This window comes from Oryza glaberrima, chromosome 6, assembly GCF_000147395.1.
Source record: "Oryza glaberrima chromosome 6, OglaRS2, whole genome shotgun sequence".
Classification (NCBI taxonomy): Eukaryota; Viridiplantae; Streptophyta; class Magnoliopsida; order Poales; family Poaceae; genus Oryza; species Oryza glaberrima.
In genome coordinates, this window is record NC_068331.1 from 23,352,734 (window position 1) to 23,368,800 (window position 16,067).

Below are 16,067 nucleotides of genomic sequence, written 5' to 3' on the forward strand. Positions count from 1 at the left end.
TTAACGGCGGTTCTGTAGAGCGGTTGTCAGCTGAAACCACCATCGAAATCGTCTTAGGACATTATTTGTATTGGTTTTGGAAGTTGAGGGATACGTCATATCTGGTCTGGTATTGCAGTTCAGCGAGGAATTTAGACTTAGCGACAAATTGAAGGACCTAAAGTGAACTTATTCTTTCTTCATCACCCACTCAGTTTTGTTAGGCTATGTATGGATCTTGGTGGGGGCTAAAATAGCCTAATTCCAATTCAGGCCCAGATTACAGATCACGAAGAATGGCATTCCCTAAACTTTCTTATAAAGAGTTGCGTATTATTAGAATCCAGGCATGCACTTATTAGAATCCTCGAGACAAACATAGTTACATGGGAGGGAAATTCTCATATCTCAAGTGTCCAAATTCATCAGCAAAATGTAAACAAAAACAAAAACAAAACGAAATCTCATCTTTTTGGACTGAAAATTTCAAACATTTTGAAGCCGTACGTCGTCTTGCTCAGAGCATGCTGTCCGCCCGCGACGGCAGGCGGCGGAAGAAGTTGCTGGGCACCGCCGGCAGGCGGCTGCGGAACCGCGGGTGGCGGAGCAGGTAGAGGCCGGCGACGAGCGCCACCACCCTGAACGGCGTCACGTAGAGCACGACGGCGGCGACGAGGCAGAAGACGACGAAGAGGCACGTCGCCCTCGGGTCCCGCCACCCCAGCAGCGACTGCAGCCTCTCCCCCTGCGTCGCCATGTCGCCGACCACCGTCTGTATCCTCCCGGCGACGCTCCTCAGCCGGTCGTACCTCATGTACACCACGTCCTGCTGCCTCGACGTCGGGAACGTGTCGAACTCCTCGTCCAGCTCGTCGGGGTGCACCGCCTCCGCCCACGACATCTTGGTGTCCATGTGCGGCGGGTGGCGCGGCCGCCGCCGGTAGTTCCACAGCCCGATCATGAACATGTAGAGGAACACCGTGGGGAGGATCAGCTCCGGGTACCACACGAGGATGAGGAGGAGGACGTGCACCAGCGCCGTCGTCGCAACGTTCTTCCAGTGGCACACGTCGGCGAACCACCGCGCCGCCGCGGCGGCCCCCGAGAAGAGCGAGACGGCGCGGAAGAAGTTGGCCTTGCTCCGCCGCATGCTCCACATGTGGGACTCCACGTCGAGCATGTACTCCACCACCTCGCGCCGCAGCGGCGGCTCCGCGCGCCCCAGCCTCGCCGCCACGATCCCCATCGCCTGGTACCGGAGCGCGTCCAGCTGCGTCACCGTGAACGGGTGGAGGTAGTGCATCCGCGGCAGCAGCGGCTGCGTGTACAGGTGCACCATGTTCATCAGCGACAGGCAGGTGAACCGCACGGCGAGGCGGAGCTCGCCCATCTTCTTCACCCCCGACGGCTGCAGCACGATCAGCGGGTACGCGTGCGTGTACACGCGGTCGGTCTCCAGCGTCGAGAGGCGGATGCGGATCTTGCCGACGCGGGCGTCCCTCGCCGGCGGGCTTCCTCCTCCGCCGCCGCCGGCGTTGTTGCCGTTGCCGTTGCCGTTGCCGAGGTGGTTGTTGTCGAAGACGCCGATGGTGATGACGGTGCACGGGTCGAACACCTCCCAGGTGTACTGCTCGTTCCAGGTCGGGCTGAAGGTGCCGAGCATGGTGCGCGTGCGGACCCACTTCTGGCCGTACTTGGCGACGCAGTAGGCGTCGGTGGTGCCACGGCCGTCGCGATTCTTCATCGGCTGGAGGCCGGCAGCGCCGAGGATGCCGACCTCGAGCACGCCGACGGGCGGCTTCCAGAGCTGCCTCGCCGTGGGGCGGGTGTCGCTGATGTACATGGTGGACTCGTCCATGACGTGGTAGGCGCCCTCCAGGCACGCCCTGACGTGCACGCGGCTCGCGAACCGGAGCTCCCGCCGCGTCTCCCCCTCGATGGCGCCGCCGATCCCGAACTTCTCGAGGTCGAACCACCGCGACTGGACGAACGGCCGGTGGTCCAGCCGCTTCTCGAACAGCGCGAGCGGCAGCGCGGCGCGGCCGAGGAGGTCGTCCTTGCGCGGCGTCACCCGGTCCTCCACCGTCAGCACCAGCTGCTCCTCGAACGGCTCGGCGACGACGAACACCAGGTCCTCGTTCCACCGCGGGTTCAGCGTCGGCGCCGCCACCACCGACGTCTTGAGGATCTGGTTCCCGACCTGCGCCTTGACGAACACCTCCGGCGCGCGCCCGCGCGCCTGCGGCTGCACGTCCTGCGCCTCGATCACGTTGACGCGGAGGTACCACAGCTTGGGCGACACGTACGCCTTGGACCGCACGCTCGCCACGCCCTCGCCGCGGACGGTGGCGGCGTCGGAGTGCCACGCCTCCGGGAACGCCTCGTCGGCCTGGGTACCAATCCACACGGCGAGCATCAGCTCCCCCCTCACCTTCAACCCGCCGCCGTCGCCGCCGCCGCCAACGCGCCGCTCCTCGAGGCGGTACCACTGCGGCGCGAGGGGGCTGTCGGGGGGCACCCTGGTGGGCACCTCGGCGAGGTCGAACACCACGCGGCCGACATAGTCGTCGCGGCCGAGCATCTCCTTGTCCTTGAGGTACACCTCGAGGACGTTGGACTGCACCCTCGACTTGGAGAAGGCGAACACCTGGTCCCACTCCGGGTTGGCTCGCCGGTCGTAGTGCTTCGTCGTGCCCTTGTAGTTGCCGAGCTTGACCTCGACGTACGGATCCATGGGGGACCCGGTGATGGGGTTGGGCGGGAGGTCCTTCGCCTTGACGACGCGCACGTACAGGAAGAACATCTGCTCGACGAGGTCGTAGGTGCTCGACGGCTTCTCCAACCCCAGCCACCCGGCGATGCCGCCGCCGACGGCCGGCCGCGCCGGCCCCGCCGCGCCCTTCGGCCATTGCTCCCCCAGCAGCGGGTTCGTGTCCTTCAGCTGGAAGTCCTCGTGGTGCGCGTCATGGTGGTGCCCTCCGGTCATCGTCATCGTCGCCGTCGTTGCCGGCCGTCGTCTTCAACCTTGTACCTGCAACCAAACCACACCATCGAATTAAAACACCGGAAAACTCTATGAAAATTCGCAGATAACTCGGCATCAATAATCTCACCTAAATGTTCCAAGATCGAGATTTCACTAGACGGTAACAATGGCGCGAGACATTTATACCTAGAACTCTACAAGGAGAAAGTGATGAGCAGGCATATGCGTGGTCACTGCACGGCCATGGAGGGGCATCCGGGAGGTGGCCTCGCCGGCAAGCAAAGCGGCGACGCCGGTGTCGGCGTCGACGTCGCCTCGCCGCGGTGAACCCGGCGACAAGGAAGGTATACGTAGCTAATTAAGCTAGGGCTTTTTGCTGTGCATCCATGTACATGGAGGACGGACAATGTCAGTGTGTGACAGTAGTGTAGACTTGGTGGGAGAGCAAGCAGCTATAGCTAAGCCAATAACAACTTTCTAGGGTTCTGAACTTTAAGCTGAGCAAGAAGAGGCAGAAGCCATGTATGGCAAGGAGAAATTAACAGAGAAGGGATCGATTCAAATTCAGAGAAAAAAAAGGGACAGATGGTGATCGATCTGATCAAAAGACTGATCAGAGATGGATCGATCATGTGTTGATCAAAGGGGATTAAAAGATGTTTGTGGGTGGTAAATAAAGAGAGCTAGCTCATCGATTGATTGATTGATCAATGGGGGAATCGATTCTTTGAGTTGTGGTGTGGGCTTTGTTTAAGTAGCTAGCTAGCTAAGCCTTGTTTTTTTTTTTCTTTTCTTTCTTCTCAACTTTATGGACGCTTTGATTTGGGGCAAGGAACCTTGCACAGTGTGTGGAAACGCCGGTGATTTTCAGAGGTAATTTCCAGCTTAGCGACGCGGTCTGTTGCCGCTTTTTTAAATTTTTTACCTTTTTTAAAAAAACAACAGTAGCAGGGGCAAGGAAAGGGAAAGCGTTCAGAAAAAGCGATGCTTCTTTATACTGTTGTGTTGCAAAGTTCATTTTTGACCCATTGGATTAGCAGAGCTAGCCGGAAATTGTGACAATACTATTTGACAACTCTGATAGGTGTGTGTATATATATACCATCACGTAAACTTTGGAGTCCTAATTAATTTGACCTACGTATCAAGAAGAAAAGAATATATTATGAATTCAGTTCTGACGGATCTTTAGTTTTCTTGTTTTGGTAGGATGAGTCTAGACATGAAATTTTGTGAAGTGATAAATGCTTCTATACCGATAATCTCTTACGAGTGGTGATAAATAATTTGTCACTGAACCCACATATCATAGGCAGTAAGTGGCAAATAGTTAATTGACATATCTTAAAAGTGGCAAATAGTTAAATGTCTCAAAAATACAAGACGTATTTTGACTGCCCCAAAACATGCTTCGACCACAATTTTCTACTACGCTATTTCGCTTATAATTACAACGTCACATACCCTGTTCGTTTCCTCTAAAATTAGGGGATAAACTTTTGGATTAAAATGGCATGTTTTTTAAACTGCTAAATGGTACATTTCGTACGAAAACTTTCTATATGAAAGTTGTTCTAAAATATCAGATTAATCCATTTTTCAAGTTTGTAATAATTAAAACTTAATTAATCACACATTATTACCACATCGTTTTGCGTGAAACACTTAATCTTGATCTTCATCTTCATCTTTATCTTTAGTCATAAGAAAGTACCTCCGAATATGAATCCAAAAATATCTTTTGTTATGGCAGAACCTAATTAAATATTATTGGATTAATCGTTTATAAAAACTCAAAATCAAATAGTCGAAATATGTCTTATATTTTTCAATGAAGGGGGGGGGGGGTATAATGTTAATCTTTGTTGTAATGTTACATTTTTAGAAGTAAAAGCATGCACTAGGTCATCCTGTAAGAGTTAGAAATTCAGAATCCATTTCCACTAGCTAGCAGCAACAGAACGATACACAGATTGCACATAGATGTTCTTAGCCGCCAATTCACGAGATAGTGGCTGAAAAATTCTGGAAGCTAGAGAGAACCAGAATGCCAATACAGTAGACATGAGACACATGACATGCGTTGCAGAATAAGCTTAAGAAAGAAGCAGACGGAAGTTGCCTTTATTCCGAGCAGAGGAGGCATGCATGCATCCACTGGCTAAGCTGCAAATGTGTCAAAAAGGCAGCAGCGAATATATTCTCTCGCCTCACCACCACCGGCAATATCAGTGTGTATCTTGCATCGTTCTTAGGCTCAGCATGAAACTAATATGTTTATGTGTTTCTAGTCTACGCATTGATAGCAACTAGTTTCTGTGTTTTATGATGAGGAAGTCTTCTTAGGTCCAGTTTTTTGGCTGTGTACATTCTATACAGAGACCGGGGATGAACTCAGTTAGAATGTATCATCTTGGTGTATTTAACTGAGTCTTAATAAAGCTTCTATTATCTAAAATAAAACTAATATGGATTCCGAGGTCTAATCAAGCCCATCGGTCATAGCTAATCGGTGTATGCAGATGATTTCATGGTTGCATCATTGTTCTGTAGTCTTAAGCATACAGTAAGTAGCTTGGTTTGGTCAGAGGCAAGATCCTCTACATCAGGAACACACTGCATCTAGCCGTTCTGGATTCTTTTTCTTCTTAATTTCTTTCTTGAGAGCATGTGGCCTGGAAGAAAGTTGGTATAGCTTTCAGCCCAAATTAATTAACATCTGCAACTCCAGCCCATTGAAATTATAATTTACAGGCCAAGCCCAGGATGCTGTTAATTTGGGCTTTTACTCGAGGCGGCATCAGTGGCCTAAATCTAATGATACTTGCAATTTCCTCGATACATTTGCAAACCATCTCCTTTTAGATTAAGAAAGGGGCTTGTTCCACTGAGGTTAATTTTTGCCGTACTAAAATTTTGACAACTTCAATAATGCCACATGGATGTTTGGTGGATTTTCTATGAATCTTTTACCCATACGTACAAATTCTACGCTACCAAATTTGGTAAGGTCAAGATTTGCTAGTGTAAAGATTAGTTCCAATCCAAATAAGTCCTAAGATCAATGATGTTTGTAACTTTTTAAACCTTTTTAAACATTAGTAAAATTTATTTCAAGATATGATCTTTTTGAAATTTATTATTTTCAAGATCTATCACCACGATCTGACAAGCGTGACAATATTATTTAGTCACGCCATCCTCACTAGGGTGGCAGGATAAAACTGTCACGCCCACTACGAGTGACATGTCAGTATTGTTTTGTCATGTCAAGCACATTAGCTCGATTAAAAAAAGTTTAGATTCTGGAAGTAAGTTTTGAAAAGGTTCATTTTAAAATTAAACATTCAAAAAGTAAAAAAAGAATCAAGATCAACACGTCGAGTCTATTTTTAAAACTATTTTCCCGATCGAATACACATACAACCTTATTTTGATCGTTAAGATGGTGCATATGCTCTCTCTAGCTATATATCTACTCCTCGTCTCCCTCTTACATGTCGCTATATAGCCTTAGCTACTCTTTGCATGTGTGCGTGTGTGGCTAATAACCTAAGCTAAGCCGATTCAATTGATTTCTAGCCGGCGGCCGGGTGCGGCCGGGTGGTGGTCCAGAACAAGGCGAGCGCGCGGAGGCGGCCGAAGTAGTCGTCGACGGCGACGAAGCAGCGCGCCGCCTGCCTCACCGTCAGCATCCGCCGCAGCGCGTGCAGCGTCCGCATCCTCTCCTCATCCGCCTACACATACACGCACAACGTCGTCACCGATGCGAAAACTTGCAACCCAAATCGAGGGTGGATTTGAAACTCTCGAATGGATGTTATCTTATTGTTTGCATGTCACACAAATAGCTATAAAAGATTTTAATTTTTTTTAGAAGATATGTAGTATGCTATCACTCTACAAACATACAACTTAAAATTGTATGTTTATGGAGTAATATATCACATATTAATTTATCTTCTTAATTTTCTTGTAAACAAATTATCTTTTTAATTTTTTTTCATAACTATGTGAGACTATGCAAACAACGAGAGGACATCCCCTCGAGAGTTTTAGAATAATTTCCCAACCCAAATCAGCTTCAGTGCTCAGAGAAATTAACTTAAAAAGTCTAGAAGAAAGGATTGTTGATTTACCTGTCGTAGGAAGATGGAGAGGTTGGCGAGCTTGTCCATGGCGAGCTGCAGGTTGCTGTAGCTGCCGTACTGCCCCATGAAGCTCGCCGCAGCCATGGCGGCGGCGGCGGAGGGGTGGTACATCACCGGCGGCGTCTGCTGCGACGACGACGGCGCGTCCGAGGAGACGACGTCGGAGAGCGACCGGAGCAGCGCCTGCAGGCCGCCGTCGAGCGCGTCCTCCTCCTGCCTCGCCGCCTGCTGCGCGCTGTAGACGGCGGCGAGCTGCTGCTCCGTCAGGGGCTCCACATGCCGGATCACAACCTGTGCATAAATGCAGTAATTGATTCAGAAAAGATTTACAAGGTTTGCTTATTTTAAAATGGAGGAAGTATCTAATAAGCTATACCTAAAAATTAATTCAACATATGAATTGTGCGAGATGCTATGTAATTCAACATATGAATTGCGCCAAATGCTATGTATGATCCATTTTGAATTTGATTATAGGACTAATGTTAAGGGCTTTTTATCGAGTTATATTAATTTGTTGCGCACCACGCTCTTTTATGAAATTGCTAAGAAGAAAAGTAAAATATATCTTCAAACTAATTAATCATGACAAAATTAAAGTCAGGAAATATTTTGAATATTTATAGATTCCTCTACCACATGTCATTCCATAGATATGTGTAAGTTCAAGTTCAATTTATATCTTAAAAAAGAGAAAGAAAAACATAATCATGTAGCTGTACTACTTATCTGTTCTCGTTCATCTAATCAAATGAAAATTTTATCTTTTCGCATGGTAAAATATGGAATGCTCGCAACACCGTTATTTAATTCAGTTATTTTAACAACAAAATTAAATTATTAGACGAAAGAAATTAACGAGCGACAACACGCATGTTCAGGGGTCCTAAAATGCATCTCTATCAACGGTTCCAGACGATGTCTCCATCGAGAATGTGACACAAACGTAGCTAGATCGATCGGCTACCTCTACCTGCTCGATATATCGATCTCCACCAACCCCGGCCATCTGGTGATCGACGCTTGCGCATGTACGCATCTCTACTTCTCAATCCATGAAGAATTCCAAAGCCTAACTGCCCATCACCTACCTAACTACTCCCTTCGTCCTAGTACTGGATGTGATATTTCATAGTATAATAAATCTAGACACCTTCCTATCTAGATTAGTTGTACTATAAAATGTCCCATCCGATACTAGATTGCTATATTATGGGACAGAGGGAGTAGCTACTAGTACTTACTTTGGTAGCAGAGCGGCAGGTGGCAAGGGCCATTACCATTGCCATTGGGAGTTTTATTTTGTCGATTTCAAGAGTGCCACATAATCTTAAAAATGTTTTGTTTGGGTTGATGATTGGAACATATATATGTCTCCAGTGCACAATTTTATTTCGTGATTTCGTATATATGCTATCTGTAGCATTTAATCAGTCGAAGAAAGCATCTATATATCCTCCTCCAGAACAATAGTTTTCCGTGCTCCAAGGCATATTTATAGGGCTCCTAGCTTAATTTGGAACGTATGGATTTTGTACAATTTTGGGTAAAATCCCGTAAATATAACGTGCTCTTAAATTTGTGCTTTCCTATAATATCCCGTAAAACTTTGGGTAATCCCAGCAAAAAGAAACTTTGGGTACCTATACTGTATTTCTGTTATTTTTGCATTAGTTGTCAGCTTAGGTACCTAATGTGTCTAACTCATGGGAAAAAAAAGAAAAATAGAAGAAGGTGCTGACTGATTTATAGTACACTGCTCTCAATATCCAAACTAGCACAAATAAATATATTTACTTGAATGTAATTATTTTTCTAAGAGTATTCAAGCTCATTTATGCGTTATACCTTTCTTAGCCTGCTCTTGCTTCTTTAAAGAATCAAGGTTTTAAATTTTGCTTCACAATACAGGTATGGACCGAAATTGCAAAATTAACAAAGAAACTGTGAAATTTCAAATTAACGGCAAATTCTTTTGCTGCCCCTTTCAAGTTTCAATCAGGCTTTTGTAACGAGGAAAATATATGGAGGCAAAGTATTGAGTAAATTTTGACCTTCATCTAGAACATGACAGGTAGATTGAAAAGCGTATGTGGAATTTTAATGAATTTGGACATTAAGACGTGGGTATAGATTCATCTCCAGCTAACATTTTATTTTATCGGGACAGCTGCTAAAGAAAATTCTTCCATTTTTCAAGGCACACCTCTATGGGTGTGCCACGTCTTGTACATAAAAAGATGCTTGCCTCCTAATATAATTTAGCAAATTAATGTCTCTTTTAAAAAAATATATGAACAGGAGAGGGGAGGAAGCTCACTACTAAAAACCATTTTCGCCGGCATTACATATTATTTATTTTTACAGGTGGACTTAAAAAAATCCTGCTCTGTGACTGCTTGTGGAAACGGTAGTTTTATGGTAGCTGACTATAAAAACAGGGATACTCTTAAAGTACTGTACCACTTATGAAAAATCAATTTTCGTAAGCAGCAAAGGAGAAAACTGGTTGCAGTAGAGGAAGGCCCATGAGCGATGTTGATGAGATGGATCAAGGTAGCACGTGAGGTGGTATGTTACTTGTTGGTGGGGTGTTATCAGTATAGACCATTGTAAAAGATGTCATGTACGGTACTTTGTAAGGGATTTGGACCGTCTGATTGATCCAGCAAAACTTTCATACTATTTTAAAAAGAAAGCATGAATCTGATATAAAACTATAAAAAATTCAAACATTCACAGAAGAGAAGTAGCCTACCTTGATAAGCTCCGAGGGGCGGAAGCCGCCTATCCAGAGGAAGCATTGCTCTACGGCGCCCTTCCACAGGCCGGAGAGGAGGTGGAGGGGGTCAGCACCAACCAGCCTAGCTTTGTGAGCCATCAGCACCCCATAGTGTGACATGGCTTCATCGACATGGGGCTGCAGCTCGCCATCCGGTCGGTGCTCCTCCACAGCGGCCCGGAGCCGGCTGATCACTTGGTGGTGTGCCTCCTGCCACCGCTCATACTCCAAGTTGAACAATGCAGCGTCTGAAACGCCCTCACATAATGTATATATAAATGCATTTTTGTTAGATGATATGACATATATAAATACTTATGGTCTTTGCACCAAGACATGCAAATAACTATTGTTGCTAGGCGTGTTAAGTTTAACGTGAGATGGAGCAGTGTAAATCTCTTTATTATGATTAAATGCTAGTTCGAAAGTGTTAACCTGGGCTTAGAATTCCAGCACCGCAGAATGCACCCTGCAGGGAGATACAGAAACACATCATATAACTTATAAATTGTTTTTTTTACAAACACAAATTGTTCGTTCGAGATAATTTGTTCTTAATTTTAGATATTGATTATTTGCCTAGTAGTAGAAACTTCGATTCTCCTACAAATATTGGTGGTTTATAAATTGCGAGTAGTAATTAATATTTCCCAAACCAAATCCGTCCTCTGTGAGATGATTCAGTTCTCTGCTGCTTATTAATTTTCACCTGAGCTCTTGTGAATTGTATCTCCTGTTCAAGATGCGCCAGCCTGATCCTGCCTGTCTCTAGCTGCTGAATGTAAGCCTGTCACACAGACAAAAATAAAAAGAGAACAAATTAAGGATTAATTACACATGATAATATGAAGCGAAGGTATCAGATTCTGCAAAGAAAAAACAAATGCAAAGCCCATGCATGTGTCTAACACACAACTCCCATTAGGTGGTAGGTTAACTTCACTAGCTACTTCCACCATCTCTTTGCTTTTCTTGCTAGCTCCAAAGATTTTTGTTTATTTAGGCTTCTGAGGGCTGACTACTTGTTCATTTGTTGACTGATATTAGTACAAGAGTACTAGTACTAATTAACTAGCTTAGCTTGCTATTGAGCTGGTTAATCAATGGGGTATATAGTAATAGTAGTAACTATAGTAAGTAATCACCTTCTTCCTTAGCCTGCTCTTTCTTGCGGCCTCTCTATTCTGCGCCAGCCTTCTCAGCGTTTTGGGGTCCGGCGTCTTGGGCCCCTTGAGCTCTGAACTTGCTGACGCTGCCATGGCGCCGCCGCTGCCACTGCCACCTTCTTTCTAGTTGCCATATGGATACAAAATTATAGTAACATTTAAGATAATGGAAACTTTATTTAACTCACCCAGTTATACCAATGTGATACAACTATCCTTTTTTAATTAGATAATGGAAGGTTTATTGAACTCAAAAGTCTGAGTATACTCATAGCCTCTGTACCACGAAAGTGCACACAGCCAAAACACCCAACATACACAACTAAAAGGGAACACAAGATTGATCAAAAGCCATCTATCCAAAGACTAAAACGCCACCCATATGACGGGGTAAAAAAATGATACAACAGTCTAACCGAGAAAAATTCCGGACAACTACAGAGGCGTACGTGTGTAAAAAAGTTAAACCTTGAATGCTGCCTTGGAGGTCTTGCCTAGGGTGAGTGGCCTGCCATCTGCCGCCGCTGGCGCCGGCGATCTCCTGGAAAAGCCGGCGATGGGCGGCGCTGACATCGAAGCCTTAAGAGGAGAACTGGCACCTTGTGAACAACACGCTTAAATTGTGATAGCTAGCTAGAGATACATATGTGCACATATTAACATATATACCTTTGGTGTTGGAGTTGGCTCTCCATCCATTGGCTGGGAGGGGAAGATGTTGAGAGTCTCTGCATGCACACATGAACAAGTTCAGTAATTATGCATTATGATTTAGTAATTTACATAGTTTGTAGGCAGGTGCTTGCATGCTTTCATGCACACATGCAACTGATGTGTCTCCCAGATATATATCTGTGCTAATTTTTCAAATGCGTGTGGCCAAGATCTTCAAAAAAGTGGGGCAAAAAATATGTTCTTTTTGGTTGCAATCTTCTAGCAAGATCCTGCGACCATATCAGCTATGTTTGTTACGTGTCACACTTCTCCAATTAGCTAATAAAATCATGTATGACTATAATGACCAAAAGGAAAAGAAAGGGAATGAGAAGATTGGTAGCCATTCCTAATCTTACACATCTAGCTATAAGCTAAAGCAAGTCAAATCACAGAAATCAATGTATGCATGACATTCTTTGTGATTTTCTTCAAGCCATGATTGTAATATACTATGACAAAATACTCTTAACAGTAGATCGACCTTTTACAAAATTAAGTGGTTTGTGGGGTTCTTCTTGAGTAGATGGCTTATCTTGTTCCTGGCCATCAAAGTAGAGGAGGAGAGCTTGATCCAAATCAGATGGCATGTCATATCCTTCAGGGTTCCTTCTTCTGCATTTACACATTATGACAATATACCATTAGTCTCTATTTTGCATTTAGTACGTAGCTCTACTGCGACTGATTTAGAGCTTGATTTTTCTTAATGGTATATTGTCCGAATGTGGTCCATGGAATTAGAAAGGAACAAATTGATGTTGGAAAAGGGTGCAAAAAGTTAAACATACTCATTGCTTTAAAAAAAAGAGGGGGGGGGGGGGAGGATGGAATTAGAAAGGAACAATCAAGCTGATTATCTGAATGTGGTCCATAGAATTATAAATGAACAAATTGATGTTGGAAAAGGGTGCAAAAGTTAAACATACTCATTGCTTAAAAACAAAAAAAAAAAGGGAGGGGGTAATATGGGTTCTTTTCTGCAGGAAAAAAACTTTTAGTCAATCAATTAATCCCCCCTAAACAACTAAAAACAGAGAAGAATTAAACATGTGGGGGAAGGGTAAAACTTCTTAAACGATCTTCGCAATCTCAATCATTATATAAAATGCCACCTTAGTCTGAGAAAATCATCATATGCATGAGAAAACAAAAACAGAAGTACTCCAAGTAGCTAAGGTGAAAAAGGGCGTAGATTGATCACAATTAATCCATTTGAGGAAACAAGCATGATTGTCAGAAGGGAAATAAATTAATTTTTCAAACAATAACGTACACAAAGTCCATTATTTTAATGAAATAGAGATCCATTTCAGGGTAATCATGATTAAAAGCAGTATTGTCAGTAGGGAAATAGATTAAATTTTACAAATATGGACATACACAAGTCCTTTGTTTTAGTGAAATAGAGAATCAAGACTAGATGAAATAGATAATTAATCAAGACAAAGGTTGAGGGAAGAAATTGTTGGTTTTACGTGATGCTGCCATGGAGGGAGGAAGAAGCTTGGATCATGCCAGAGGTGGAAGGATAAGCCATGAAAAATACTTCCTTAAACTAAACAGCAGTGCTTCAACCTTCCTTCTGAATCACTTCAGACATGATTCACCCATCTTGAAATGCTATCTGACAGCCTAGTAATCCAAATCCATCTCCTGCTTCTTTCCCATCTGATCTTCTATGATCAACCGATGAATTTATCGATACCCGCAAACTTTTTGTTCCTCTCCCAAACTTGCCTGCTGACTTGCTCAAATTAATCCCCTTCCAAGCAGGCCCTGCGGCTGTTCTTCTGACCAGAAGCTAAAGGATGACTTTTGGCTAGAGGAGTAGTTGTGCAAGAAATGGAACGGGAACCAGTGGTTAAAGAAAACTTGGAAAGCAGACATACTTATTATCGGACAGGAAAGAAAAAAAATGTGAAAAAGACTGTGAATCAGACAGTTTTGGAGCAGTTTTACCCTTCTCATTTAGTATCATATATTAATATTTCTGAAAGTGGATTTGGTTAAAAGAAACATAGTTATAGAGTCGGTCCAATTCCACTCTATGTTTGAATCTACTTGAATTGATGGATTCAATTGATTAGGTGATATTACAAATTTCCAATGATTTGTATAACCTTGAACTTCTTTATTGTTGCTTTGTTAACAAATAGTCTATTTCTTTTGTGTCGAGCTACTTAAATTTTGTATAATCATGAAGAGCAGCAAGGGCAAGCAGATGGATCCTAATCGGTTCGTCCTTAAAATTCATGTAATATTCTCAAAAAGTGGAAAATAAATGGATTTGGGCAATACATAATTAGGAGATTTTTCCTAAACATACATGTGACTATTTTTCTAGTAGGACCCATTGTTAGGTTACAGTATAAGTTGCGTTATTCAACCTACTGTTTTGGCCTATATATCTAGGTTAGGTGTAGTGTCATCCTCCAGCAGAGAGATCCATTTCACTCTACCTTAATTGTGTTATATAATTATAATATTGTAATTCACAAGATTTGGTCAAGAGAATGAAAAGACCTCCTAGGAGAACGAGAAAATGACAGAAAAGGCCACTCTTATACAAGTATAACGGAATTACTTGTTTTTATCTGACTAAGCAACCAACTAAATTGGATGGTATCTGTTCAACATTACATATCTTCTTGACTAGACTAAAGTTTCAAGCTAAGGAATTCGTCAGGCCAATTTTCTTGTTGTCTCAATTTCCTTTAAACAGCACTGAAAAGCCATCCTTTTGGACACATGGACATAGACTGACTGAACTATGATTAATTCCTGATGCGGAGTAATTGAGAAAATGATTGAATTAGCTAGAAGCACTGATAAGTGCTGAGTTCACCATAATTAGAACAAAAAAAATCTTTTAAGGGCTGTCTTTTGCTTATTTTCTTGCTTCGACCACAAAGGGAAAAAAAAGAAGTCTATCTGTTGTGAAGTAATGTGTTTCAATTCTTTGGAACTTTCTTTGTCAATATCAGGACAAATATCCTCTTTGACATTGGGCACTAAAACAGAATTTTTGTCAATGACAGAGTTGTTCAAATTTACTACAGATCTAAGCCACTGTATTACTCAGTAGTTTAATATCTTGTACACATGACCACAAGAGTGGTGCCATATTTAGTCTCAGAAACCTACAGTCAAGTCTTAAGCCTTAAGTAGTCAAGTCTTAAGCCTTAAGTTATTACCATGGTTGCAATCAGTCATCAGTGGTAGAACTTGAACCACAGACAGGCCAGCTTGCCCAGCTAACAAACTAACAGACCCATCGTTTCGCTTATTCGGGGAATAAGCGAAACGGCATATTTACAAACGAAAAATAATTTGTAAATAAAACTTTTATATTCGTGTTCTTAGCGATCTAAAAGCAAATGCTGAAAAATAAACTTCGATGAAAAAAAACCCCAAATCAACTCCAAATTTAAGGTCGAAAATTCAAATTTTCAAAAAGATGAATATATAAATACTATACACAATACTTTACTGTGGATTGGCCAAGCATTGCCTGGTTGATTAGGTACAATAACTAGCAGCACAAAATAATTTACCTGTGGAGTTTCAGCCACATTGTATCATCAACCGTGTGAAGCACTGAAGCTTTCAGGCTGACCAACCTTTCTGAACATTTCAGCTGCATTTGTACCTGCACTGAAAGCCTGAAGGTAAGGATATGACCCCCCGCATGCACTTCACTAAGAAATTAATAAATAGGTAAAGGAACCATAGTAACATTTGAAGCAAATTGCCCTTAAAAAGAAAAACAAAAGAGTAAAGTACATGGCCCGTTTGGACTTATACGATACCCAAGACAAATTTGAAGATCTAAAAATATATTTTGAGAGTTTAGGGATCTAGATGATACACCCACACAAGTTTAGATACTGCTCGTGCACTTCACAAAAAAAAAAAAAGGAAACATTTGAAGCAAATCATTGAGACAGTGTTAGACTTTGAATTTGTAATCGGGGAAAAAGCGGTCAGTATGACTTGTCAATTGTCTCTACATATAATTGTCCAGGCAGCTTGTGCCGTATCAAATTCACAGGATCTTGTAATCTTCACAAAGAATCAAAAAAAAGGACAGAACTCACCAAACCTCCAACTGAACTTAATAAGTAATTTGGCCAGTTTGCCAATAATCAAGAATCTTATGGCTTACTTGACAGGAGTAAAAACTAAATCAATGCAGAGCTGTGATATGCTCTTCTACTGTTGTAAATCAGAGACTCGATTCAAAGGCCTAAATTTTCATCAAATACCTAAACATTTTTTGTTGAGCG

At 43.3% G+C, this 16,067-nt stretch overlaps 2 protein-coding genes across 5 annotated transcripts; both read right to left on the reverse strand.

Annotated features, from left to right (window-relative positions):
• Positions 1–207: 207 nt before the first annotated feature.
• On the reverse strand, positions 208–3,693 carry LOC127777824 (FT-interacting protein 1). 2 transcript variants are annotated; one of them, XM_052304445.1, is made up of 2 exons: positions 3,152–3,693; positions 208–3,010 (listed from the first exon to the last, which is right to left on the reverse strand). In XM_052304445.1, the coding sequence occupies exon 2, from the start codon at positions 2,969–2,971 to the stop codon at positions 497–499; it is 2,475 nt and encodes an 824-aa protein (XP_052160405.1). In that variant the 5' UTR covers positions 2,972–3,010; positions 3,152–3,693; the 3' UTR covers positions 208–496. The 2 variants fall into 2 exon arrangements, with proteins under 2 accessions (XP_052160405.1, XP_052160404.1); XM_052304444.1 differs by having other exon boundaries at positions 3,093–3,692.
• A 2,659-nt stretch (positions 3,694–6,352) lies between these two features.
• LOC127776721 (transcription factor TGAL8) lies at positions 6,353–15,439 on the reverse strand. Of its 3 annotated transcripts, none has more exons than XM_052303246.1 (10): positions 15,336–15,439; positions 12,263–12,393; positions 11,734–11,792; positions 11,533–11,643; positions 11,044–11,187; positions 10,608–10,685; positions 10,334–10,367; positions 9,875–10,146; positions 7,105–7,407; positions 6,353–6,702 (listed from the first exon to the last, which is right to left on the reverse strand). In XM_052303246.1, exons 1-10 carry the CDS (start codon positions 15,422–15,424, stop codon positions 6,544–6,546), a joined length of 1,380 nt encoding a protein of 459 aa, XP_052159206.1. In that variant the 5' UTR covers positions 15,425–15,439; the 3' UTR covers positions 6,353–6,543. The 3 variants fall into 3 exon arrangements, with proteins under 3 accessions (XP_052159206.1, XP_052159207.1, XP_052159208.1); XM_052303247.1 differs by lacking the exon at positions 15,336–15,439 and adding an exon at positions 13,257–13,624; XM_052303248.1 differs by lacking the exon at positions 15,336–15,439 and having other exon boundaries at positions 11,533–11,656; positions 12,263–12,381.
• Positions 15,440–16,067: the final 628 nt, after the last annotated feature.